At 41.9% G+C, this 24,977-nt stretch overlaps 5 protein-coding genes across 5 annotated transcripts in view; 2 read left to right on the plus strand and 3 right to left on the minus strand.

Moving 5' to 3' along the window:
* Nucleotides 1-24,977, minus strand: part of LOC130685618 (uncharacterized) — an 83,208-nt gene that overhangs the window by 32,127 nt on the left and 26,104 nt on the right. The gene's annotated exons all lie outside the window — the stretch shown is intronic.
* Nucleotides 263-15,752, plus strand: LOC130685466 (synapsin-like). Its single transcript, XM_059494515.1, has 10 exons — nt 263-282; nt 1,357-1,546; nt 3,982-4,259; nt 4,370-4,519; nt 4,860-4,995; nt 7,853-7,957; nt 13,698-13,828; nt 13,909-13,983; nt 14,566-14,830; nt 15,293-15,752. Exons 1-10 carry the CDS (start codon nt 263-265, stop codon nt 15,749-15,751), a joined length of 1,809 nt encoding a protein of 602 aa, XP_059350498.1. The 3' UTR covers nt 15,752.
* On the minus strand, nt 8,356-10,200 carry LOC130685631 (tissue inhibitor of metalloproteinase-like). The gene is made up of 3 exons (XM_057508959.2): nt 10,083-10,200; nt 9,661-9,977; nt 8,356-9,587 (listed from the first exon to the last, which is right to left on the minus strand). The coding sequence occupies exons 1-3, from the start codon at nt 10,198-10,200 to the stop codon at nt 9,291-9,293; spliced, it is 732 nt and encodes a 243-aa protein (XP_057364942.1). The 3' UTR covers nt 8,356-9,290.
* On the plus strand, nt 19,522-20,081 carry LOC130685626 (large ribosomal subunit protein mL55-like). The gene is made up of 3 exons (XM_057508952.1): nt 19,522-19,607; nt 19,667-19,832; nt 19,890-20,081. Exons 1-3 carry the CDS (start codon nt 19,582-19,584, stop codon nt 20,031-20,033), a joined length of 336 nt encoding a protein of 111 aa, XP_057364935.1. The 5' UTR covers nt 19,522-19,581; the 3' UTR covers nt 20,034-20,081.
* On the minus strand, nt 19,991-21,486 carry LOC130685610 (transcription initiation factor TFIID subunit 8-like). Its single transcript, XM_057508934.1, has 6 exons — nt 21,326-21,486; nt 21,070-21,173; nt 20,952-21,007; nt 20,665-20,895; nt 20,435-20,585; nt 19,991-20,372 (listed from the first exon to the last, which is right to left on the minus strand). Exons 1-6 carry the CDS (start codon nt 21,370-21,372, stop codon nt 20,083-20,085), a joined length of 879 nt encoding a protein of 292 aa, XP_057364917.1. The 5' UTR covers nt 21,373-21,486; the 3' UTR covers nt 19,991-20,082.

Genomic DNA, 24,977 nt, shown 5'->3' on the forward strand with positions numbered 1-24,977 from the left:
GTTTCTGCTTACTGTTCACGTTCGGCACAGACACCCCCACAAGGTACTTAATTCACTGCTTTCTTTTCTCCCCCCCCCCTTTTTTTTTTGGTGTATTCTTTTGTATATTTTTTTCTTTGTTGGCATCGTAGAGGCAAGAAAAACAGTTGGTGTGGACATTTGAAATTGTCGGTTGCCATCGTAGCCGTAAACTTTGATCATCGTAAACTTGGACTCCCCACAGCACTGGATGTGGATAACAGAACCCCAGTACTGTACCCTCATGACCGAAATTTGCATCAGGTGCTTGGCAATCTTGTTCAACGCCAATTGCGTCGAGCAAGCAAATAACTGAAAAGTAGGGTGAGTGGATGTGGTGCTAGTAGTTCGTTTAGATTGCATGCATGTTCTCGTATAGCATATATATGTTTTGCCCGCTCTTAGATCGCCATTGGAAGCAGCTGCAGTTTTGTTGGGGAGTATTGATCGCTCAATCGCCATGCGCAGGAGCGAGGACCGTGCTGAACGTTTTGCTCTCTGCATCCTACACGCAGCTATATGCTGGTTCGATCGCACGACAGTCACGAGGACGAATACTTCAGAAGCAGTCCCAAACGAAATAGGCAAGCGGTCTGATCACGGGATTTTTTTTTTCTATTTTTGCAGACGTTTCGCCTTTTCTTGCAGCCCTACCTCTCCTCTCTTTTTTTTTATCCTACAAACCGGAATCTTCCTAACGAATTTAAGTAAATTAACCAAGCTCGCGCATTTCGGAATCGGTAAATCAAAGAGGCCAAACTTCGCGTCGTTCGATCTTATCGCTTCCTTCTTGGTAATTCACTTTTTTTTTCGTCTTCTATTTCTTTTTCTCGTCTTTCATTATTTTTGTCAGTTTTCGTTCAGTTAGCTAGGACGGGACTCGATCGATATAACTATAATAAATTTATGGCTTTTAATGGATAGCAATAACTTCTTGTATTTATTAGAGATATTTCAGTTGGACGTGACACAAAACTTTACAATAACTAGTCTTCTTTTTTTTTGGCCGAAATTTATGTTTTTCCGCAGGGTTCGTTAGTTTCGAGACGAACGACCTCCGTTCGAATTTTTTTGTCTAAACAGAGCGGGTTTCACCCTGCAAAAAATCTACGAAAATTTCGTTCTCCAGCTTCAAGCAATCTTTCACCGCCAATGTCAACAACCTGAAACGGAGGTACGTATGGAGTGACATTCGTAATCCAATCAGCCGTATGTGAAGAGCAGACAGAAAAAATATGGGAGTGGGAATATGTCATTGCCTCTCTGTAATATCAAACATAAAAACTAAATTGGATTATCGTACGTATTGCAACTGATCGTATAATATGACACATGTAGGTTTTCCTCCGGAGATCTGACCGAGTATGACGATGCCAACGGAGATCCTCAACAGCTGCCGCAGCCTCCACCGCCGTCAACTTCAACTCAAGTTCATCAACAACAGCAACCGGCCCTGCCACCACGGCCTGTTCCGGCATCTGGGCCTAGCAGCACAGCGCAGCCAATACCTCAACCTCAACAACAGCAGGTAGTCATCTCATTATTCATAGCATAAGTGCTGTTTGGGATTGCTCTTCTAATCATGACGAGCCCTGTTTTTTTTTTTTTTTTTTAATAAGTTGGGTGGGCAGGCTTAAGCAAGGAGTCGAGTTGCTATATGCGCAGACAAACGCACAACCCAGGTCAATAATATGTACCATCGATCGGTCTCTGATCCCTTTCCTACACCCACAAGATGAGAGTGTACGTTCCTCTACAGTCCAATATGCTAGGCAATGACCGACGTTTCGTCGGCCCATCTTCCATTGCAGTCGTAAATATATAAGGAGTGGGAAAAGTTTGTACTGCAACTCCACTCGATGTTTGTTGGTCAGCTATGACAGCCTCTTCGACGATATAGAATTAGGTTTCAACTGAGCATAGGCTAGGCATAGTGTAACATCTTTTTGCTTCACGAATTCGAGTTGTTTGGCAACGTTAGTGATGCATTAGTGTTATTACAAGTTTACCAAGAAGAACCTCGGGCACTCGTGGGTATACAAAGGTATTACAGTGAATGGAACACAGTTTGTTGAATGGATCAACTTTTTCAGCTGGGCAGTTGTCGGCCAACGTAAGGGGATGGCACTTATTTATTTATTTGTCAGAAATCTTTCTTTTTCGTCGTGTCTTACTTGCGCCGGCTTGACAAATGCTGCCGAGATTTTTATAAGGACTTCTGTGAATGAAAAGCGACGCTCGCTTGCCGTTGCCATTGACGTCATCATGAAGTTTCGTGGAAACAGCACGCGCTATGATGGGATCATTATTTGATCAACAAGGGGAACGTGACACACAACATCGTTGTATTGTTTTATTCGGTTTACAATGGCCAATTTTGGTGTTGATCACACAGGTCTCCCGGCTTTCTAAGTGACTTTTACGTAACGACCTTGTACCCTAACGACGAATATCGTATATCGGCTGTATCTCCGTAAATCCACACGTTTCCTTGTAAGTGCCGTGCCGTGCCATAACGTTGGGAACCTTTTGCTCTAGTCGTGGTAGAAATATTTTTAAAAATCTTAGAATTTATTCGGAAATCTCGAGGGTCGACAGCAATAGTTTGATCTTGTATTCTTGGAACGCAACTTGGGTTTGGTCGGTTATAGGCGTTCTGTTTGCTGTGTCTTGGGCAATGGGCGTCCATCTTCTTGGCTATAGTACCCCGGAGAATAAGTGTGAACATGGCCAACGATAGCCTGCCTCTTTCACTTTCATCCTATGTCGGTGCAGATATGAACGTAGAAATTTTTGTCCCCAATGCCTAACATTTCGTGTTAAAGTCCGCCGTTTTTTTTTTTTTTAGTTTCTTTTCTGTGTTTGTGTAGTACCGTCGGATAACTTGAATTGGCGATCGTCCTTCCCCTTCTTTTATTGCCCGCGGAAGTGTGGTAGTCTGTTGGCATTGTGGATGTGATGGATCGCGTTACACATGGAACTGTCACGACGACGAAAAGACTTAAAAAAGGATGTGGGCTAAGGAAGATGGGGGGGTGGGGTGTGTTATGGATTAGATACTCACTTGCAATCGATTAGACGCTTTGCGATGGAAGGAAAAAGAAACAGTTGCCAGTCACTAGATGGCATAGACGCCTCAATTTGTTTCTTATTAAAAAGTTTTAGTGGTTTTTTTTTCTGTCCGTGCGTGCAATTCAAATGCGATTCAAAACGAGATTAAAGACGCCAGTCAGGAAAAACAAAGTTTAGATTTTGGTTTTTCTTCTCCCAAAAGGTTGTCGCATTTTTTTATCGAATCCCATCTAGGTTTCTTGTAGCTTTGTTTTGATTTATTTTATCCGAAACAATGGAATAGAAAATGGAATGCGATGGAATGCGTGGCTTGATGCCTGGCTTGATGCCTGGAAATGCGATCGTGCGATCGGGTTTCGTGGCGAGATAGGATATTCGACATTGGAGATTGAAATAAGGAATGCCGCTCGTGATCATGATGGAACATTTCCGAAATCCTCATTTAGGTGTTCAATACGCGATGAGAGGCAAGGATAGACCAAGGCAATAAATTCTTTGATGATGATTCCCTTGAATTATGGGGTAGGTATTTGTGTGTACGTGGAAAAGCGTAAACTCTTCGATGGAGGAAGAAACAACAGGGTTGCGTTCAAAAAATCCATAGCGAACAACCTCTGTGATTAAGGTCATGGATTACCTTTTGGTGTGCCTATCAGTGGCAATTTTCGTTTGATCAGGATACATTCCGGAGCTAAATAGCGCAGACTTTCAAATGTAACGGGAACTTCTGTCTCTTCTTCCGCTGTTTCTAACTAGATGGTGTTACGCAACAATAGATGCTTTGATAACATAAATATATTCAAATGAAATAATGTATATATTTAAATGTGATTTTCTGCCCTCCTGCGTTTAGGACAAGATTAACGAGTTCCATGTTTCTGGTTATTCAAGGTCGGTCAAGCAGCAGCGGTTCCACAGCAACCGGACCTGTCGTTGCCGTTGAGATCAAGCAGCCGCACAACGAGCGCTCCCACATCTCCGGCGAAATCGCGCGAATCTTTGCTCCAAAGGGTTTCCAGCTTAACATCTAATGTAGTGGGCAACGTAAGCCGCGTAGCTTCATCCCAGATACAACAACAACAGCAGCAAACGGTCGAAACTGGCAAGTTATCGTACAATAAGGACCACTGCTTCACCTTGTTGGTCATTGACGACCAAAATACTGACTGGTACATACGTGAATATTTTCACTTCATTAACTCCGTGCCAATCAACGTACTTTTCTTCTTCATTTCTCGCTGTCTAAACGATGCCTTGCCACATTCATGAAACGATGAAGGTCAAAGTATTTCCGAGGACGGCGGATTCACGGAGATTGGGACGTCAGAGTGGAACAGGCGGAATTCCGCGAACTCTCCATCACGGCTTCGACCGACGGCGGCGCCACTGTCTCCATGGCCGTTTACCGCAACGGCACCAAAGTCGTCAGGTGCTTCGCTAATAGCCCATTACTGCATCGCCAGCTCGTTTGAAAATCCCGCCAAACTAAATATCTTTTTGTTGGCGTTTACCAACTTCCCGATGCCCAGTTTGTCGGCCGAGTCAACGAGTACGAAGTCAATGCGTGTGCGTGTGACTGTGATGGAATCTTGAACAAGACGAAGGGCTAGAGGCGTCACAAATTCCAAACTATCAAATCTTGTGATTGGAATTTTTTTTTTTTTTTTTTTTAGCTTTCCTCTTTTAGTTGCAAAAATGTGAAGAAAAAATAAAACAGACAGTTTAAATGATAAATTCATAACGACAGATATTTTTCTTTCTCTGCGCAGGGCTTTCCGACCGGATTTCGTGCTGATTCGCCAGAACATGCGTGACGCTGGTGAGGACTACAAATCCATCGTGCTCGGTCTCAAGTTTGGCGGTGTGCCCAGCATCAACTCTCTGGAGACCGTCTATCATTTCCAGGTGAGACTTTCGTGCTTCAAAATTTCGGCACAATGAAATGCAATTTATTGCATTCCTTCTAGTTTCTTTTTTTTTTTTACGTTACAAAAAAGCGAATGGTATAAAAGATCGATGAGGCAAACAATGCAATCGTTGAGTTTCGCATTTGACCCAAAATGTATTGCCGAGGAAGGATCAGCTGGCATCGCAACGATTGACGACATCGTTCATCGCCATTATAATTTGCGCACTGCAAGGGATGGGGGCAAGATTGAAACAAACAGCCGTTTGAATACCCGTCTATTTACAAGCCCCCCGAGGTGCGTTGTTTGTCTTGTCGAGCAGGAGGGCGATCCTTTACTTCCATTATCTTGGCTGAGTTGGATAAACAGTAAACATTGGCCGATCGCATCGGCAGCAATATATTACGCGCTCGGACAAACTTGTGTGCCGTGCGTCTGTTCAGTGACAGAAGTATATTTCGCAGCTTGCAGGGCAATAACACGGAATTGGCGCGCAATTCAAATTCCGCAAACTCCCCTTTCTTTTTTCGATTTTCCTTTCTTCCCTTTCTTTTTTCGATTTTCCTTTCTTCCCTTTCTTTTTTCGATTTTCCTTTCTTCCCTTTTGTCGACATTAGTGCGAAACATGGGACACATCGACTCGAAGTATGTCGGCGATTTCTGGCGCAGTAGCGCGCACAATATAAGCGGAACATTGGCATCACCCTGATTCTATAACAGGCCGAAGGCATACGTAAGGCTAGGGGGGAGGTCGCACTATAATTTCTCCGTCTTAAACCCCTTCACGCTTTGCAAAAGAGGGAACTTTTCATTATTTATAGCAAAGTACAAGCCCATGTTTTGGATTCCATTCAAGGAATGCACAACACGGAACAATTTCTGTCTCTATCCGCGCCTTTCGCCTTCTTCTCGCTCTAGTATAGTCCATCCATAAATGAACCGTTTCTATTCATAGATATACATGGGACCGATGGGCGTGACAACGGGTTTTTAAATAAGGTGTCCCCGTGTATTTATAACACGTCTATATGGTTGGCATCCTTTTTATATTCTTCCTTTGACGCACAAAGGTCTTTCTTTTTCTTTTTTCTTTACGCAGACTACATAGGCAAGGAAAAAGAAAGACATAGCAAATGGATGCCGAGGAATGCTATTTTTCAAATTATTATTATTATTATACATTATTTTTTTTTTTCATTACTCGAAAAAAGAAGTGGAAAAGAACCGTTCGTGTGCATCCGGTAAATCCGTCAGATTGAATAATCAGCCTTATACCGCAATGGCGAACAAAAAAACGAGTGGATCCGTCACGTCCTCCTCCGCCGTTTTTGCACGTGATGCACGCCTGCTGAATGAATAGTGGCATAGAATAGTCTTGTTTCGTTTCTCAGCAACCAATCTCCTTATTTTCCCCTATACGTCTTAGACTGTGCTAATGCTACACTATGGGAAACTGAGACGGAAATCATTCATCAGTCGGCGCATTTCTCTTAAATCGACTTGTACATTCGGCATTCGGCGAAAAGAGCAACAGACGGCACGGACGGACCAAACCGAAATAGAAGTGTGAATTCTTAAGACCCTCTAAATTTAGCGTCGATTGTGTCCGCGTTCCCCCTTTCTTGTTTTCACATTTCGTTAGTTTAGTTTTAATTTTTTTTTGTTGGGCTGTTTTTTTTTTATTTCCCCCTCTTTTCTTTTTTTTTTTTTTTTTTTTTTTTTGCTTATTCAACTCGCAGAATATGAACGACTGGATAGAGAGAAACGGTTAGGGGGGTGGGGATGTCACACATATAGAGATGTACGAAAATATCCGCGCGCGAAGACGGCAGGAATTCAAAAACGAAGAAAACGGACAAAATAGAACAAGGAGATGGTTTCGCTCGAGCGCATTCGGTCGTAGAGTGACGTCAAAGGCAAAGAGTTTCGCATTCCTTACGCTCGTGTTCATTAGAGCACAGGAAGGGTAAATCTTTATTTTTAATTTTTTTTTTTTTTTACCCTCCAGCAAAAATAAAAAAGGATGCCATGGATATTATTAATATCCATAGCAGTTCCAACACTTTTGTGTACGACGATGTAGCTAATATCACGGTAGTGCCACACATTTTTAAAAGAATGAGCAAACGAAAGCAACGAGGGTGCTGACGGATAGAACGAAACAAGGTCGGCGAAAAAAAAAAGAAAGAGGAATAACTGACGATGATGAGTTAAACGACAACTTTCTTCACTCGGCTTATTTATCCTTCTTAAATACACAGACAGGCAGACAACAGAAATAAGGTTGTTTAGGCGATAGCAATAACTAGCTCCTAGCTGAGTATTCTTCGGCCGTTGAAAGATTCACGTTGAAGCAGCTCCCGATGTCTTTGGGACGTTTGGTATATGTTTTTCGTCCGCATTGCTACACTCTTATTTCTTGGCCCGAAATTCTTTTGGGTTTTTTATGACGTTAGCGATCAGTTTGTATCCAGAGAATTTCTGGTGCTGATCCGAGCACTCAAGCAACACAACTTTATCTCGTTAGCTTCGAATCTATTAGCCTGCCTTATTTCTTAAGAAGTGATTTATCTAGACAATTTTTTTCAGGATAAAAATGGACAAAAAAAAACGAGCTAGTAATAAAAAAAAAAAGAAAATCTAGAAGTTAATGCTCCGGTCCAATCTGCTGATTTTTTTTACGAGTATACGTCGGCGTAAATACTGGGTGGTACGTATGATGTGCTTTGGACTTTGGGAGGTCTTCTATGTCTTCGATGTTTATTGGCAATGCATTTTTGTTTAGCTTTACTGGTACGAAATTTTACGTCCAAACTGAACTTGACCGTAAATTGATAATGATGATGTGACGACAGGACAAACCGTGGGTGTTTGGCCATCTGCTGGATCTGCAACGTCGTTTCGGCCGCGAGCAATTCCCCCTGATCGACCAGACCTTCTACCCCAACCACCGCGAAATGGTAAGTCAAAACCTAGAGTATTTTAATTACATCTCCTAGCTTTTGCGTATCTAAGAAGGTCATGGTTCTCTCCAACAAAACTAGACGAGAAACAACGAATAGGCAAGTGCGTTTTAATAGAGTCCAGAAGAACCAACTGGTTTTTAGACGACTGTCTTGCCACGTCTCCATGTCTTGTTGCACTTGAGAGAATAGAGAGGAAAAAAAAGGGGGGGGGGATAGAAACAAGTTGGCCGTTTTGTCTTGGGCGTTTATTTCCGTCGACTTCTTGAGTGAACGACCGCGTTACAGTTACTGTTCTCCATCTGCCTTTCAGCGTTAAATTGAATCCCGTAGACCACTTTGCGTGAAAATAGGGAGGCCACTAATGAAATCAGACCAAGAACTGCTCGTTTTTCTTTTTCCATTCGTTTATTTTTGTTTCGCATATTGTGGTCGTTATGTTATTATTTTTCCTCTTTGATATTCGTAATTTTTGTACAGTATAGTGTGTGACGCAATGGCCAAATTCAGGACAAGTAAGACAACAAACGTTACATGTTAGCATCACGTCAGCGGAACCATGAATCCATGAGTTTCTTTTAAAAAGTTATGCAATTCGAGAAAACATTTCACACTCGCTTGAAATTAGGACGAGAAAAAAAAAACACTTGGGACGATGAGAGGGGGGGGGGGAGTGTTTACACTTTGTTTTGTTTCTTTATTGTTAAGTAATTTCGGCGTTTGTTATCTCTTTTCGTTTCTTCCCATCGTGTTGCACGGAGGCATTATTTTCTTTTCACAGAAATACGCTGCTGTAGTTCAAGGATCGTTTACAAAAGATGTATCGCGTTGGCCGCGACGCAACACAAACACGCACACAAATAGTTCATATACAAACACACATATCCTGTTAGTTCATCATTCGAACGACAACAAGAAAAGAAAACAACAACAAAAAGAGAAAGAACGAAAGAAAAACAAAGGGAAAAGAATTGTACATAATTGAAACGATCCAGTTGAGACACGCGGAACAATTGAGAGACAGACGATAAAATACCCTACTATACAACAATGTTATGTATATATATGTATATATATAATATGTATATAAATAGTGCGGTGAAACTGTGCGTGAGAGGGGGGGGGGCGGATGTGTCTGTACAGTAGGGCACAATGGCTGCCAACTGGGAGGAAATTAGATTCGGTGCTGGGAGTCGGGAGAAAAAAAAAACGAGTTGAAAAAAGGAGGCAGTCGGAGGAATTTGGCAGCACTGGATCAAAAAGATATCATCAGAGAAATCGTACATGGAGCGAGTCCTGGTTGCGTACATATCGGCGTATTTTGCTCCTTTCAAGACTTGAGTAGTAAATTGTTTTTCCATCGCCGAGACGACGAGGTGGCAACGGCTGAAATCGGTGCCGTTCGGGCTGGAGCGTCGGGATTCTTTGCATCGGCGCCGTTCCGTTTCTTACTGCATTGTCGGTACGATCTTGAATGCGACCAGCGACATGTGCCGCTGCCACCACCGCCGTTACCGCGCGTGCAAATGGCGTGCATGGATTGACAATCGTGCCAGTCGAACGCCGTGTCCCATGTGCAGGCTTGAGTTGTTGACGGACACTTACCCCACCAATGACATTCCATGACCTAATTAAGCGAGACGAGTCATTAGCACAACAGCGCGAGAAGCCGAGGTGTTGGCATAGGTGTTGAAACTGACCTTGCAGTCGCATCCGCGCTGGTAGAGACGCCGGAAACCTTTGCGCTGGATGGGTGTCATGCGGTCCCAATCGTGGACAAAGTTGCACAAGTTGATCCAGGGTTTGCCGGAACGGATGTTGCCCGTCAACAGGTAGCGCTTACCCGGCTTGAGTCTGATGCCGCAGGAAGCGTCGTGCGATGGCGTCAGGATGCGTCCGTAGGACAAGGCTTGACGGCCCGACTCGGTCACCTTGAACTCCTTCTTGATGCGGACCTTGTAGGCACGCGACCATTCGGATCTGTCGTGCACGATGCGCTTCACGTGAGCTAGAACAACTGCGTGAAAGTTAAGAAGAAAAAAAAAGAAGAGAGAAATTGAGCTTAAAAGGTCGCTTTTGATTGGCGGTTAACGTGTTCCAAAAACTGATAATAATACCGTACCAAAATCAGCCGAACAGTAGTGCTCTTGTGGATGACGCTTGGAGCAGCTGCATCCATCGGCCATGGTGGCCATGGCCGTCAGGAGGGCCAGGACCGACAAAAGAGCCCAGCACTTCATCTTCATAATGAAAAAGAGAAGGAAAAAAACAAAACAAAAAAACGTTTAAACTTAATTTTCAAGTGGAATGAAAACATTCGTCCTTTCTTTTCCCCCTACTTCTCTCATTTCATTGTTATCCCCAATTGTTTTTCTTCTACGTCGCTGCACGTTTCGTTCTACAAAGAACGAAAACAAGAAAGAGTAGAAGAGGCTTGTCCAATTAATTCAGAACAGTCAATTCCCAGGGTCTTTTGATTTGATTTCCTATCTAACCTTTTCAATGGTCAAGTGGTCGTGGCCAAACGACCACGAGCGTGAGACAAGCAAAAAGAAAAGAGAAGTGAAGGGGCGCTCTAACATTTGGACAGGCCACCGCCGGCCAGTGTCTGTCTATATCGATATGTTAGGTTGAATGGTTGTGTATGCAAAGTGACTAGCCAACTGCACAGGTGCGTCGTCGAGGAGGATATTTATAAAAGAAAGAAAGAATGAACGAAAAAAAATGGAAGAATGAAACAAAAAAAAAAAAAGGAGCGAGCGCTGCTGCACCCAGCGGGGAGTTTATACTACTATACACACACACACACACACACACACTCTGCTTTGCTTTGCTTTTATGTCTTGCAGCTGGTGAAAGAACATAGTATTAAGACGGGACGTGGCAAGTACGGAGAGAGAGTTTTGACACGTTACCTAAAACACTTTCCAGTCCCGTTTACATTTTCTTTTGCGTTAAGCGAAACGATCGAGGAAAAAGAAAAAAAAAACCGTGACAAAGATTTTTGGCTAATTTCAATCGTCCTTCCCCCCCCCCCCCCCCCTCCCTTTTTTTTTTTTTGTTGAATTTCATACACGGCCATGCTATGTGCAACGTGACTTGGCGAGAGGTAAATACCGTGACCCAAATTGCATGATGTCTCGTCCCGCCTTGTAACGAAGTAGAAGCAAAAAAAAAAGAATTTGTTTAATGACGGTATACCTCTCGGCAGGTTGATTGGATACTGGCTCTTATTTTTCTTCCTTTTTGTCTTCTTTCGTCGATTCCACCACCATCACCACCTTTTCGTAGGCTAATGGCAGGTTCCTCCTTTTTGGGGCTTGCGGAACTTTGTATGGCTCAAGGGTCGACGAACAACAACAAGAAAACAACACGACTGAGAAAGAAATGTTTGTTGAATGACCGGCTGAGTTTGGCCTCTCGCGTCTTTCTTTCACTTTTTTTTTTTCTAGGAAAATTGTATGAAATAGTTTTGTTTTTGTTTCCCCCTTTTTGAGGAGTAGTTTATGAATGAAACTGCGGATTTCAGTTTAGAGAACAAACAACAAGAACACGCTTGACTGTAGAGCTGGAGCGGCTGGCTGCCGTCTGATCGTTGAGCGTGAATCCCGCGCCTCCTTTTATATACAAGCAAGTTGCATTGGGAAAACTCCCTATACACGACGGGAGACGGGACGTCATGGCTCCTCCTCTTCTGATGAGTCTCGTCGACTCCTCCTACCTCACGCCAACCTCACAGTAACACACTGTGAGACACGGAGAAAAGAAAGACTAGAACCAAAACAAAAAGAAGCTGAAAAAAAAAAAAGTCTTGAGAAAATTACTCGACTAAGTTATATAAGTTTTAGTAAATCAACGTTATTCCCTTCGTCGTCGTTTTGCCTTTCGGTTTTTTGTTCCAGGTTCATTTTTTTTGTGTTCCGTTGTCGTTGGGTTTCATTCAATGAAGACGACGCCGTCCGTTTATCGAATCGCAATCTCGTTTGCCCGATTTTTATTCGTGTTACCTTGTTTATTTGGTGTTTTCTCTTCCAAATTAGGAGAATCTAAATAACGATTGTGGCCGATGACGTCATTTCAAACTTTTCCGTTTCTCTCTTTCTCTTCATTTTTTTCTTGTTGTGTGTGTAAATCTCGCTATGCTCCTTCTGGTGTCTCATCTCCATACTCCAGTCCCGCGTTCGCGCCAGACTGTGTGACTCGCCGAATTTTTTCTTTTTCTTTTTTTCCCCCTCAGTTTTCTAAGACTTCATTGATCATTCACGCGGCTTACCGTACGCCACGCCAACACCACCACGGCTATTCTACGATTATAAGGGAAGGCTAGGCTTCTTTCTTCTTTGATGGGTGGGAAAGGCCGTTTCGAACGTCCTCGTCGTCGGGGAAATGATATGCACGTCGCATACAATACTGTCCGTAAATGGACACCAGTTGACGTTCATTTTGTCCTTTCTGAAATATGCTGACGGCTTCGCAGAACGATTTTCCGGCGCTTTTTGTAATAACCGAAAACGAAACGATTCTGTGCTAGATGCATTGTACCCGACTACTGCCATTTTTTTTAGTTGCACAGCGCACCTAAAAGTAGGTGGGAGCTGCAGGTGTAGCCATAGTTATGTTTTATTTTCAAGACTGCCCAATGTTTTTTTTTGTGTGTGTTCAATAGTTCACGACCATACTAATACTCCAAAGGGCACAGAGGAGAAAACAATTAGTTTGTTTTCAAATGGCCAAATGTTTTTTTCTTTTGCGCCTCCTCTTTTTCGCCATGTTTAGCATCTTGTCCGGCTGAAATTTTGCCATGCCATTTGCGTGACCTTTATATACACCATAACATTCTTTGATCACGAGAGATTGCTAGGTGACGTTTAATCTGGTGGCCGTCGCGGTTGCAAGTGCCACACACACAATACTCCAGGTGTATTTTCTATACACACACACACATCCGCTGGATTCAAATGCAAATGAAGCGAGTTTCTACGTGCAGCTGTGCATCTTATTTTTTGTGCGCGTGTGTTACCATGTTAGGGTTGGGGGGCGGCCGAGAAAAGAGCCGTGTCATTGAGAAAAGATCAAAGAAAAGACGGAAAAGAAAGAAATGCAGCCGAGAGAGAGAGAGCCCTATACCGTATAAAATACTTGTCTTGTTAGTAACAACAAGCTCACGATGGAGTGTATAAATGGGCAAGGTTGAACGTTGGTAGCGATCACGACACGTCGCTTCAAAGAGATTGAAATTACGTTTTCCTTTCCTTTTTTTTTCCTTTTTCTTTTACTCTTCGTGCTTCAGTATGTGGAAAACAACGGACATTGTTTGTAATCGAATTTTTCGCACCTGCAAAAAGGCGCACGCTGGAAACCGGATCGTGAAAGTGATGACGGCGTGTGTGCCATAAATATTCTACCACACCAACTATACAGATACGCAGTCATGCACGATATCGGGTCATGATTCAGTGTCATTGTTGATCCTCGTCTCCCTCAAGCTTTGTTGATTGTTGTCTTAATGGAATCAAAAAGATTCCGCACGGACAATGCGCGGCTCGTTATTGCCAAGAGAAAGGCGCATACGAATTTTGTATTAATCATCTCGTCGACGAGGTGCGCCTCTACTATCATAAGAGTCGCTTACTTTTTTCTCTCCCGTTTTTCATTAGTATTGTAAATGTGCAGCTGATATGATGTAGCATCTTCGATAGTGATAACTACGTCCTAACGTAATTGTTGACGATGATAGATCTCGGCTCCTCGGTTGCCCGCCGTCCTCAAAATCGGCCACGCTCACGGAGGACTCGGCAAACTCAAGGTGGAGACTCCGCTGGATTTCCAAGACGCCGCGTCCGTCGTAGCTGTTTCCAATTCCTACTGGTACAAAACGAGAAAATGCGCTTCTTTTTTTCTTACCCATTTATTTAATGTCAAATGCTTTTTTTTATTTGTTTCCGCAGTACGGTAGAGCCTTACGTGGACTCCAAGTTCGACGTGCACATCCAGAAGATCGGCAACTACTACAAAGCCTTCATGTAAATGAATCATTTTTCTTGCGTTCTATCGTGGTAATCGATTCGTTTGATAGTGAAGGTGTGTGGACAAAAATTCCGCGTCGTTAGATATGACCGCGTGTCCCCCAAAAGTCATGCGGGGACCGCTATGTCAAGCAATCAACGGTGCGCTGTAGACATTTTTGGGTGACGTCAGACGAAACTCCCATAATTGAGTCAGTTCTCTGGCCGAAATAGTCGTCGAGTCATCAGCATCTCGACGCATTAGCATATCTGTCGTCCTGCTTTTTATCGGCTCTCACTAACTCACGCGATGATATAACTCACGGGGCCTTATGTTGGCTGCCATATTGGACGACAAAAAGCAACGGACGATTCACGCTGAGAACGGTCAGGTGCCAGCGATAAGCCGAGCTAAATCCAGCAAGAACAAGCCGGATACGATAGGAGTGAAGAGAGAGTTGGAACAGAAATAGGAGAATTCAGAAAAGAAAGAAAAAATTTTTATCGCATGCAAAAAATGTATCACAGATGGTCATTAATGATGACTCATTTGGGAATGTCTTTTTGATGAATCATCCATACGGATGTTTTTTAATTCAGGCGCAAGTCGATTTCGGGCAACTGGAAGACTAACCTGGGCTCGGCCATGCTAGAGCAGACACCCATGACGGACAAGTACCGCGGCTGGATCGAGGCCGTCTCGGCCCAATTTGGCGGCCTCGATCTCTGCGCCCTGGAGGTCTTGGTGGCCCGCGACGGACGCGAGATCATCATGGAGCTCAACGACTGCGCCTTGCCGCTCCTCGGCGACTCGCAAGAGGAGGACCGCCGTCTCATCTCGGAGCTCGTCCTCCATCGTATGAACGTGAGTATGAGTCACGATATGCATTTGAAGGGGAGCGGGGGAGATTTCCATATGGCACCAGCAGGATATTGTTGATTTTTCTTTTCTCTTCCTCTTCTTTGTTTGTTTCCCTTCTTTAAACTTCTAGTGCCCTTTTCTTTAAAGATGTTTTTTTCTATCAATTCGTGGCTCTACGTTTTCGATTAATCAAATCGTTGTACTACATTTATCGTGAGGCTATTAAAACGGGTGGGCCCCAGAACAGAACGTGTGGTTGGGAAAACACACGTCGAAAGATATGCAAATGTTATTGCCCCATGGCACGATCACGTGTTCGACAGCGCATTTCGAATTCCGAGAAGTTCCCGGTTTGGGACGTTGTGGCGTAATGTTGGATCGCATCCGACTTTTCTCCCCCAAGCAAAGTGTCAAAAATCAACGTAATTTATTATTATTATTTTTCTGATATGTCCAATAATTTAGACTCAATGTCGACCACCTGGGATGCCACCCGGTCCACTTGCTGGTCCGGCTCCATCCACCATGTCGAACGCGCAATCCCGCCATTCGATAACAAGCGGTAGTCGACCAGAATCGCCAATGGAAATGGAACGTAGCAGCTCAGCTATTCCGCCTTCGCTGGCCGGCGAAGATTCAGTTCCAGGAGTCGCTGGTGGTGCCCCGGCGTTGGCTTCTCAGCAGTCAACGCCATCGCACCAGCCAACGTCTCGTGACGTCTTGGGTGGAGGCAATCCATTCCTCACCCGACGCGGTACCGAAGACGGGTCGCAGTCCGTTTCCGCAGGATCGTTGGCCCGTTCCTTTTTTACTCGCAGTTCGTCCCAACAAGCGCAGGAAGGATCAACTGGAGGACCTGACGACGGTGAGGACACGATGAAGAATCTGCGGAAAACATTCGCCGGAATCTTCGGTGACATGTAAAACTGTGTGAGGGAATTGGGGATTTTGCTAATCAATGGACGATCGCAGACATGTTGATTTCTCATCCGAGAATGTGTATCAGATTCCCCTTTATCCAACGTCCAATCCAGCAGTGACCCAACATTAGAAAGATATTTCAATGTTATTCGATACTTTCTCTTTCTCTCCCTCCTATTTTCTCTCATCATATTGCGTGTTTTTCCACTCACCCTTTCTTCTCTATTCCCTAAGCCAAACTATCAATCAATTAAGATGCAGAAAATAAGCGTACACACAACGAGGGCTGGAAGAAAAGAAGAAAAAATGTTTTATCATTGGGAAACCGAAAGCTCCAAAAAGAAAAGAAACAAAAAAAAATTTTAAAAAAATGGCAGATAGGAATTTTCTCTCTTCGAATAATAAATGTCCTTCCTTACTCAACCCTTTTTAATGCCCGTCCTAGTTTGTTTTAGAGTTCTGCATGCATGTTTTCTTCCCAGCAGTGGTATGCATTTTCTGGCAACCCCGGCAATTCTAAAAAAAAATCTGATACAGTTTAAATGTTTCTTTTTTTGCGGAAGGCAAACACAAAAAAGTGGAATAACGATTGATTCTTGCATCGTTTCGGGACATTCGGATTATTAGGTTGTTTTCGTTCAACCGCTAGAAAAAGGTTCATTACGTAACGTTGAACCATTGTTTCATTTGTGTTATTTACGAAACGGTTAGTGGCGTTGGCTTGTTTATCTTTATTTTACTTTATTTAATCTTTTTTGTTATTTTTCAGCTGACTGTCAATTCTATTAATCATGTTAAAAAGTGTGTGTGTGCGTGTGCTATCACCTTTCTTTTTTCAGTTGTTTGCAAAGTACAGCCTACTTCCCGCCCATCATGCAATACGGAGAAGTCGGATGTGTTTTGTGCGTTAACGTTGGTGGCCATCATTGTAAGTTTTCCTCCCCAATTTCCCACGTATTAATACACGTGGAGCTGAGTGTCTTGAAACAAAAAATTTCATCACTTTTCATGGCCGGAATGCGATTGGGAAACTGACACTTGGACGGTACGTACACTACGCCATCTCAGTTCATAATAAAGCTGTTTAATCCTGTTTTCATCAGGTCTGCTTTGTTGTGTGTATTTCTGAATTTAGGATTCCCTTGCTTTGTCACTGGAGAATAATATGAAAAAAGATATCCGCAAGCGTATTACCTTACAAATGGCAACGGGAGACGGAGCGGCCGAAACTCATTGTCGGCCTCCAACGGGTGGAACTATCGAGGCCAGCCAAACCACTAAGCGAGGTCATTTTGTGATAGAACCAAAACTTCTTGCTGATGTCAAGTTTTTCGGGTTCCACGCCGCTTGGCACCATCAGATATGAATTCTCTCCCTTCCATTCTATCACTATCCACAAGTAATGGAAGAAAACGAGATGTCAAATGGTTACAAAACAAAAGCATTTCTCCTTTGTTTTCTTCTGCGGTATTCGTGAGTTAGATGGTGGGTGCAGCGACAGCCGTCAGACACTCGTCACTCGTAAGCTGGTCGAAAAGATATGAATCTTGAATAGCTGGCGGCTAAGACACAATACTCTGTGTTTCTCTTGGTCTAACTTTATCCAATTAAATTCCGTCATATTTCTACCTTCTAATGTGTCAAATGTTGGATCGCCTTTCAAGGGATTAGTGGGTGCTATCTGACACACTATCGACCAGATCAAAGAAGAAAGAATGGTGTTGCACTGTTGGCTGCGACGCACCCCCTTCTCCTTGGGAATGTAGGACCCATGTTAACATCGTGCGGCTCACGCAAAATTCTGCGAATACCATAAATAACGTATCGCACATCATCCTTTCCTGTTTTGTTTTAGATTTTAGCAAGTGTCCTGGTCGCCCACTGCATGATGGTCGGCCTTCGCTTGCGGTACGTGTCAATTGGCCAAGTATGTTAGTCTCGCCGTATCCGCATCTACAGTCGCTCGGTGATGGATAGATTTCGAGGAGCGTCCTTGCGTGTTGTACCATCTGCAAAAGTCACGAGCCAAAATCAGCCGCCTATTGAACACATACATAATACTGCCTCATGTTTGTTTGTTGCTATCTTCTCGGGTTGCCGACATCACAGACGGACGTATGCATATGACTTTGTCCGCTTTGTTGTAGAGTCCGGTCTCATCTGTTGATCGTGACTTCACTTGCTGTTTCTTCTCTAATTGACTATCTTTAAAGCCATTTTCTATTTGATTTTCTGTGCAGATGCATCAGTAGAAAATCTGATTATTTAATAGTGTAATTTGCTTTGTGTAATTTGTGAAATTACCGCAGGCCCATAGCGTATGCTTCAATTCAGAGTCCGGAGATAACCAGTAGTTTCGCCCATCGCTCAAGATTTTCCCTCAATGCAAATCTGGTGTGTTGGTAGTGAGCTGAGCTGACGGAATAAGACCCGAAACGGATAGATGAGGCTCCGCACCAGGAAGTGCAACGAATCTTCATTTTTTTACTACAGTAAGTATGAATATTAAATATCTTGTAATCGTGCTAAAGTGAATCCTACTACTAAACTGAGCGCCCTTCCTTCGACAAGTCAAAAGCAAATCGAATAAAGCATTTTGGACAGGTTGGCGCAAGAGACGGATTAGATGCAAGCTTGTTTGCGAATTATTGAAACATATTGTTGAGTCTCAGCTTTGTCAATCCATCAGTGACGACTGACGAATGAATGTTGAAGAGGCAACTTTCCTTGCCCATGGCCATAGCTCGATCCTGGTTTTGTGTACGGTATACCGCGAAAAAAGAGACAATTGAATTTCAGCTTCAGACAATCCTTCATTCGTCATTTCATGGTTCCTTGACAGCCTTTGCTTGAGCTGTCGGCTTCCAAAATCAAACTGCATTTTTAAAGAACAGCCCCATGTTTCACCATACACTTCACAAAGCACCAGCGGCTCCCATATCAACACTACGTCACCTGTTTTAAATTTGCAGTTATTGACGTGATAACGATACCTTTTGATATCGGGAAAATCATAAATCTTACCCTTGCTTATGTTTTCGTTGTTCTACTTAATGGAGGAACTTCAAGTTGTATCCAGCATCCCAACCTGCAAACTACAATCGGAAAAAGAAACCAAAAATACCGATTCATAAACTAAGTGGTTGGCAATGTTGGTTATAAGAAGCTCTTTGGTCGACCTTCTCGGATTTGCGTCACAGTGAACTGATCGGTTTGCCAGGACAAAACGAAGCGTGAGACATTCACAAATGATGAGGTTGGCAACCAGCCTTCTTCTTTAGCTTACGGTCATTTTTGCTTGCTTGATGATTTTAAATGACAAGTAGTATGTGAAAGACCGATAAGCAGGACGAAACACGATGTACGCAAGGCATGTAGACGAGTATTTTACACATTTAACCACCATTGGGAAGATCTACCTTACGAATAAGTATTTCATGAGTTGTGCTTTGTTGTATTATTCTGCGGCAATTGTTTGTCACTGAATTCAGTTTTAAAAACTTTTGCCTACTGGAAATATCCAAAAACTTGCATCAAAACCATAATAGGATATAAGTTTTGGGTTTTTTAATGTTTTTGGTTGAGAAAATTTGGTGCCCACAATGTTCTAGTTTTAGCTAGCTTCACGACTTAGTAATAACTTGGAGGATATCGAAGATTGCTTTTTAGAACTGCATATTGTACAAAATAACGTCCAGTCTCAAGTTTCAATCATTCAGCTCGTAATAGGTACACAGCAGACGATTTTTTCTAGGTGATGCCTTGTTTTTCACCGCTAGATGACTTTTCTGTCGTCTGCCGGTAGTCAACTCCGATAATTCAGTCAGCCGAAAATGTCACAATATTTAACGAAATTCAGGTACTCGTAATTAATTTTTATTGTGGAATTATTACTTTTTAAAATCTGTATTGTTCTAGGTTTTCGGTCCCTTTAATTGTTCAGACTAGGCAACTGAATGGTCACCGAGCATCTATTGCAAGCATTGGACGAGCAATTTATGTAAGAACATACCCAACAATGCTTGTACAACCAGATGGTTCAACAATAACCATCCGATATAAGGAGCCACGTGGAATAATCAAGGCAAGTTTAGGTGTTCTGTTACCAGAAGTTCAATATTATTAAAATTGCATAATACAGCTGCCTGCGGATTTGAGCAGCTTAAGTGAAGCTGAACGGCAAAGGCGGTTGATGTTGAGGAAACCAAAGAAGAAAGTCAAAATTGAGGAAGATATTGAAGATACTTTTGATGAAAATTCCTATTCACACTTGTGGAAAAAGTAAAGTGACAATCAGAATGCAAAGTAGGAAAAATAAATGAAATTTAACATATTCATGGGGAGCTCTTCTTCTTCGAAAGAGGCATTTTAACAGGTCTGATAAATGGATTTTCCATAATGAATGGCTCGGAATTTGACATTTCCATCAGTGAGCCATTTGGTCCAAGGTTATCCATCAACTCATTGTTCTCTTTCTCTTGATCTAACTTGGCTGCCTTGATGGCTTCTGCGTTTGCTTCTTCTTGTTTCTGCATGTGAACTGCGGCCTCGTCTTCTTCGAACGTCTGGTCACGAGGTAGCAGGGCAGCCAAGAACGGTTTATCCATTGGCTTACAAGCAATTACTAAAGTAGAAAAAAACGTAATGAAGTAATTCAGTAATGAATAGTGGCCTTTGCAATATTACGCGGATAATGCGTCAAATCTTCCACCAGGAAAAAACTTTGGGTTTCCCCTGTTTTGGCAACGAACCGTGTCAGTGCCCTTTCCACATCTCGTTTTTGGCATGAAGCTTTTTCCCGAATAGTTTCATAGTCCGTGATGGGCTGCTTGTGTGTCTATATGATAACAACCAAAGGTAAACTTAAATACAGGAAACATACCAGTGTCTGCATAAAAATAATCTTATCACTATACTGGTGTTTGAACATAGGCATGGGAATCAGGAAAAGCTGGTAAGTGATCTGGAATATGGCTGGGATGGGGTCTTTTCTGGCCAGTTTGTAGAATTCCAATTTGCTTTGTGGCCACAGCTTGAGTTGGAGTGGGTAGAACTAATCTTCTTGATCTCTGTGCATAAGACTCCAGAGAGCTATGTTTAACACCCATGGAAACCAGGGCCATAACAACATCTCCTACTACCGGTTCCTATAAAAATATGGATTAATGTGCTGAAAGCTGCTCAATACATCAAGCAGACATACCACCCTTCCAGACAATTCACAGTAAAGATGGCTGCTATGTCCAAGTTCAGTGATGACTAAAACAAGAAAATATTTACATGATTTCAAAAATATAAAAAATATAGAAAATGGTGATTACAGCTTTGCATCATCTCGGTAAGTGTCTCTAGTGATATTTCATCTACTGCACTGAAGCCTGCCTCGCTACACAAGCAGCTCACACTAGCTTGGAGTAATTTCCTTCTGCAAGAATCCAAATGTTTAAAACGTTCAAACTAATCTCACTTCAACATACATCTGCAGAATGGCACATTAAACATTTAATTGGAAATGGAAGGGGTTTTATTGATCCATTTGAAATACCATACACATATAGGACCACTAAGCATTTTTACCGCGACACTACTCCAGAGATGATAGTTTCCGATACCACGGTGGTCATTTCGGTGAAAGAATTTGCTGATTTTCTCAGTTAGTTTGAAACAGTTTCCCTTTCCCGTTTTTCACTGTTGTGTTGACAGTTGACAATACCACCATGATTCACAACAGTGCAGTCGAAAAAATCGTAAACGTTTCTTGACAGCGTACTAGCAGAGCCACCTATGTAAAGCCGAAATGATTATTGATTTTCATTCAATTCTGAATGGAAATTATGTATTTTAAACTAAACCTAAAATTTAGCCAAATGTGAAAAAATAATAAGGTGGGGAAAATATACATATATAAACATATACATACAAGAAAATCACAAACAAGCCTGCAATATGTGGAAGTGCAGACTTGCCGTCCGATTATTTCTTGAGCGATTATCGGTAGCCGTCGATAATCGCAAAAAAATGATCGGCGATCATTCGTCTGTTGAAAAAATTTGATCGGCGATTAAATTTCTTAGCGATTGTTTTTCCGATTATTTTTGACCGCCATCTAGCAGTAAGAAAATAACTTGCCATTGTTTAAATTGAAAAAATTGAAACAAGTGAAAATTTTAAAAAAAGCGTCTGCTACAAAAATGACAAACCTATGAGTAGACTTTCATATAGTCTCATCTACCGTTCATAGATGTCGCTAAATAATCGAAAAATAATCGCGATTAAAAATTAATTTTTTTCCACTTTAATCACCGATTTCGATTATTTTAAAATAATTTGATCGCCGATTAAAATTTTAATCGAAATCGCAATCGCGATTAATTTTCAAGCGATTACGGCAGGTCTGTGTGGAACTATGGTAAACACATGATTCCAGTTTGGGTATTGAACAAATAATTTTGAGCATAGTAAAGGTTGCGTTTGGTTCTTACAGATTTAGAAAACGGCCTTCAGTGTTTTTTTTATTGTAGTTAGCAACAGGACTGTTGGTTTAAAGTATGTAAAATTGTGGTCCTTACTTAAAATTTCAATATTGAAATTTGAACGCCAAAGCAGTTAGGAAGCAATCATCACCCTTAAGTTACAGAAAAATCATATTTGTTTACTCTCCAATGATATCTTGGCATCATCCTTCGGCTTGTCATCAGTTGCTAAGTTCTATGCTAAATGAAAAATGTCACTTTTATGGCAATCCGTTTTACACAAAAAAAAAATCACACTTTTTTCTTTTTTTCCGACACGTAGCCATCTACCGCTCAGACTCGTTATTACTGGTGTAGGCAATTTCAGTCCATTGGATGCCATTCGCAGTTAGTTCAGTAGCGTGGATGGAGAATAACGCGTGGCTGGAGGAACAATTGAAAAATGGATAAGATAATACAACAAAAGGATGGTAAGTATAAACATTATTATATTGGTTTTCACTTATTAATTATTGTTTATTAGATCAAATTATGAAGCTGCAGGCCCAATTATTGGAACAACAGAAAATATTAGATAACAGCAAAGCTAAGGATGGTAAGGCCTAATACGTAATGATTCTATTTATTTGCTTTTATTCGTTTGTGTTTTGTAGCTCAAATTTGAGTCTACAAGCTCAGCTAGGGGAAAAGAACAAATTGGAACGGAACAGTTTCCAAACAGTGAAGGAGGTTTTTCAAAACTCTTCCCTAACTGAACATTAGGATGAATTGGCATTAGGCAAACACAGTCAGATATGTAAACTTTTCAAATAAGAATTAAAACTAAGTATAGAATTTTAACAAACAATTATTTATTGTTTAGTTATTCAGTCCACCACCTGACAGTGTGTTAAATTTAAATTCTGTTAGTGCTGTACTAAAAGAATCGTTAATAATAAGTCCATGCAGCGAAGGAACTGAAGAATTGTGGGACCGTATTTGGGCAGAAAATGGGTGTGGTACGGAAACCCAGAAACGGCATGAGTTCAACATAAAACATGGATTAGGTACTTTTCGGTTTTTTGTCTATTGAAAAAGTATTTTTAATGCTGTTATTTTGCATTCACAGAATTTTAGCGAGGGTTCAAGTAAAATCTGGAAGTGTTACAGGATTGAAGAGTGAGCCTACAGTTGAAAAACACTGAAAGTGCATTACCATTAAGGTATGAGCTGCTTCTCTTGCTAAAGAACAACTTGTCCTTTACGTTCAGAGTGTTGGTGAAGCTGGGTACTTAAATGGCTCTAAAGATGTTTCAATTCGCTGGCATTGCAGCGATGAACATCATACATGGACTCTTAAGGTATGAAAGGAATTTTCTTGAAAATTTTTTGAATTTATGACGAAGCATTTCTCCTCCTTTTTGCCACCCATGTCTAATCTAAAAAAAAAATTTATCCAGTAGGAAAGGATTTTCAGCACACTGGGAACACAACTATCAACAATGCAACATTCTATGGGTGCTATTTTATCATTCAAGAGCCTTATACAATGATTTTTATCTGCAATTTGTATGGCCTTTCCCAAGCTTCTGCCATAAGTTGAATCTATAAGTCATGTAAGTCACATGAGCAACAATTGAGATGCTTAATGGTGTTGTTTTTCTTTTCTCAGTATAGGTTAAAGAGTTAAGACAATCTAGCACATTGTCTAATGAGAAGTACCATCTTGTGTTAATAAATCCAGTACAACAGCAATCCTTTATAGTTCTGTCACAGCTAGAAACCTCAAATAATTCTGCTTCTCTGTCTAAAGAACAACTTGTCCTTTACGTTCAGAGTGTTGGGGAAACTGGGTACTTAAATGGCCCTAAAGATGTTTTAATTTTGCTGCCATTGCAGAGATGAACATCATACATGGACTCTTTAGGTATGAAAGGATTTTTCTTCAAATAATTTTGAATTTATGACGAAGAATTTCTCCTCCTTTTTGCCAACCAGGTCTAATCTACCAAAAAAAATTTATCCAATAGGAAAGGATTTTCATGTACTGGGAACACAACTATCAACAATGCAACATTGTACAGGTGCTAGTTTATCATTCAAGAGCCTTATACAATGATGTTAATCTGCAATTTGTATGTCCTTCCCCAAGCTTCCACCAGAAGTTGAATCTATGAGTCATGTAAGTTACATGATCAACAGTTGATATGTTTAACGGTGTTGTTTTTCTTTTCTCAATATAGGTTAATAGTAACATTGGATCTGAAAAAATTCTTGGTTGGGGCAAGACACTGAATAAATTGTATTGATTGGATGGATGACATGACATTTCTATACTTAATTCGGATTCCCCAGACGGTATTTGATATTAAAAAAATTGAAGTGCATATCTGGGCTCCCTTCTTTTCTGAAGCCCCGTTTCCCCTTGACTCGTAATAAGCCCGTAGGGGGTCATGCCCCTACTGTACGGTATATATAAAAACAACATATACCGAGGTTTGGAGGGCTCTGGCCGGAAAGGGGACGTGGGGTGCCGCTTAGTCCGATGATGTGTTCACGGAGGGCGATGTGGCTACCCACAAATCCGAACTAAAGGTTAATCGCTCCTGTAAAAATGTTCCAAATCTTCAGCTCTTCTTCCGGCTTCTCTTAGCCAATCACCGGGTAATCTCCCCGGTGGGTCAACAAGGCAGTGTCTCCCCCTGCCTGGGTTGACGGCAACTTTTGAAAAGGCTATTGTGCCTTTTTAAAGTTGCAAAAATAATTGTAATGTGCAG

Source organism: Daphnia carinata, chromosome 3, assembly GCF_022539665.2.
Source record: "Daphnia carinata strain CSIRO-1 chromosome 3, CSIRO_AGI_Dcar_HiC_V3, whole genome shotgun sequence".
NCBI classification, from domain to species: domain Eukaryota; kingdom Metazoa; phylum Arthropoda; class Branchiopoda; order Diplostraca; family Daphniidae; genus Daphnia; species Daphnia carinata.

Excerpts from the sequence above, each read along its gene's own strand:
- LOC130685626 (XM_057508952.1), top strand. The coding sequence starts at position 19,582 with ATGTCACAATATTTAACGAAATTCAG. Across the intron at positions 19,608-19,666 it reads CAATATTTAACGAAATTCAG|GTTTTCGGTCCCTTTAATTG; the intron begins GTACTCGTAATT and ends GTATTGTTCTAG. Across the intron at positions 19,833-19,889 it reads AGCCACGTGGAATAATCAAG|CTGCCTGCGGATTTGAGCAG; the intron begins GCAAGTTTAGGT and ends TGCATAATACAG.
- LOC130685610 (XM_057508934.1), bottom strand. The coding sequence starts at position 21,372 with ATGACCACCGTGGTATCGGAAACTATCATCTCTGGAGTAGTGTCGCG. Across the intron at positions 21,008-21,069 it reads TACCGAGATGATGCAAAGCT|TCATCACTGAACTTGGACAT; the intron begins GTAATCACCATT and ends TTCTTGTTTTAG. Across the intron at positions 20,586-20,664 it reads ATGCCTATGTTCAAACACCA|ACACACAAGCAGCCCATCAC; the intron begins GTATAGTGATAA and ends GTTATCATATAG.
- LOC130685631 (XM_057508959.2), bottom strand. The coding sequence starts at position 10,200 with ATGAAGTGCTGGGCTCTTTTGTCGGTCCTGGCCCTCCTGACGGCCATG. Across the intron at positions 9,978-10,082 it reads CTACTGTTCGGCTGATTTTG|TTGTTCTAGCTCACGTGAAG; the intron begins GTACGGTATTAT and ends ACTTTCACGCAG. Across the intron at positions 9,588-9,660 it reads AGCGCGGATGCGACTGCAAG|GTCATGGAATGTCATTGGTG; the intron begins GTCAGTTTCAAC and ends TCGCTTAATTAG.
- LOC130685466 (XM_059494515.1), top strand. The coding sequence starts at position 263 with ATGACCGAAATTTGCATCAG. Across the intron at positions 4,996-7,852 it reads AGACCGTCTATCATTTCCAG|GACAAACCGTGGGTGTTTGG; the intron begins GTGAGACTTTCG and ends ATGTGACGACAG. Across the intron at positions 13,829-13,908 it reads GCTGTTTCCAATTCCTACTG|TACGGTAGAGCCTTACGTGG; the intron begins GTACAAAACGAG and ends TTGTTTCCGCAG.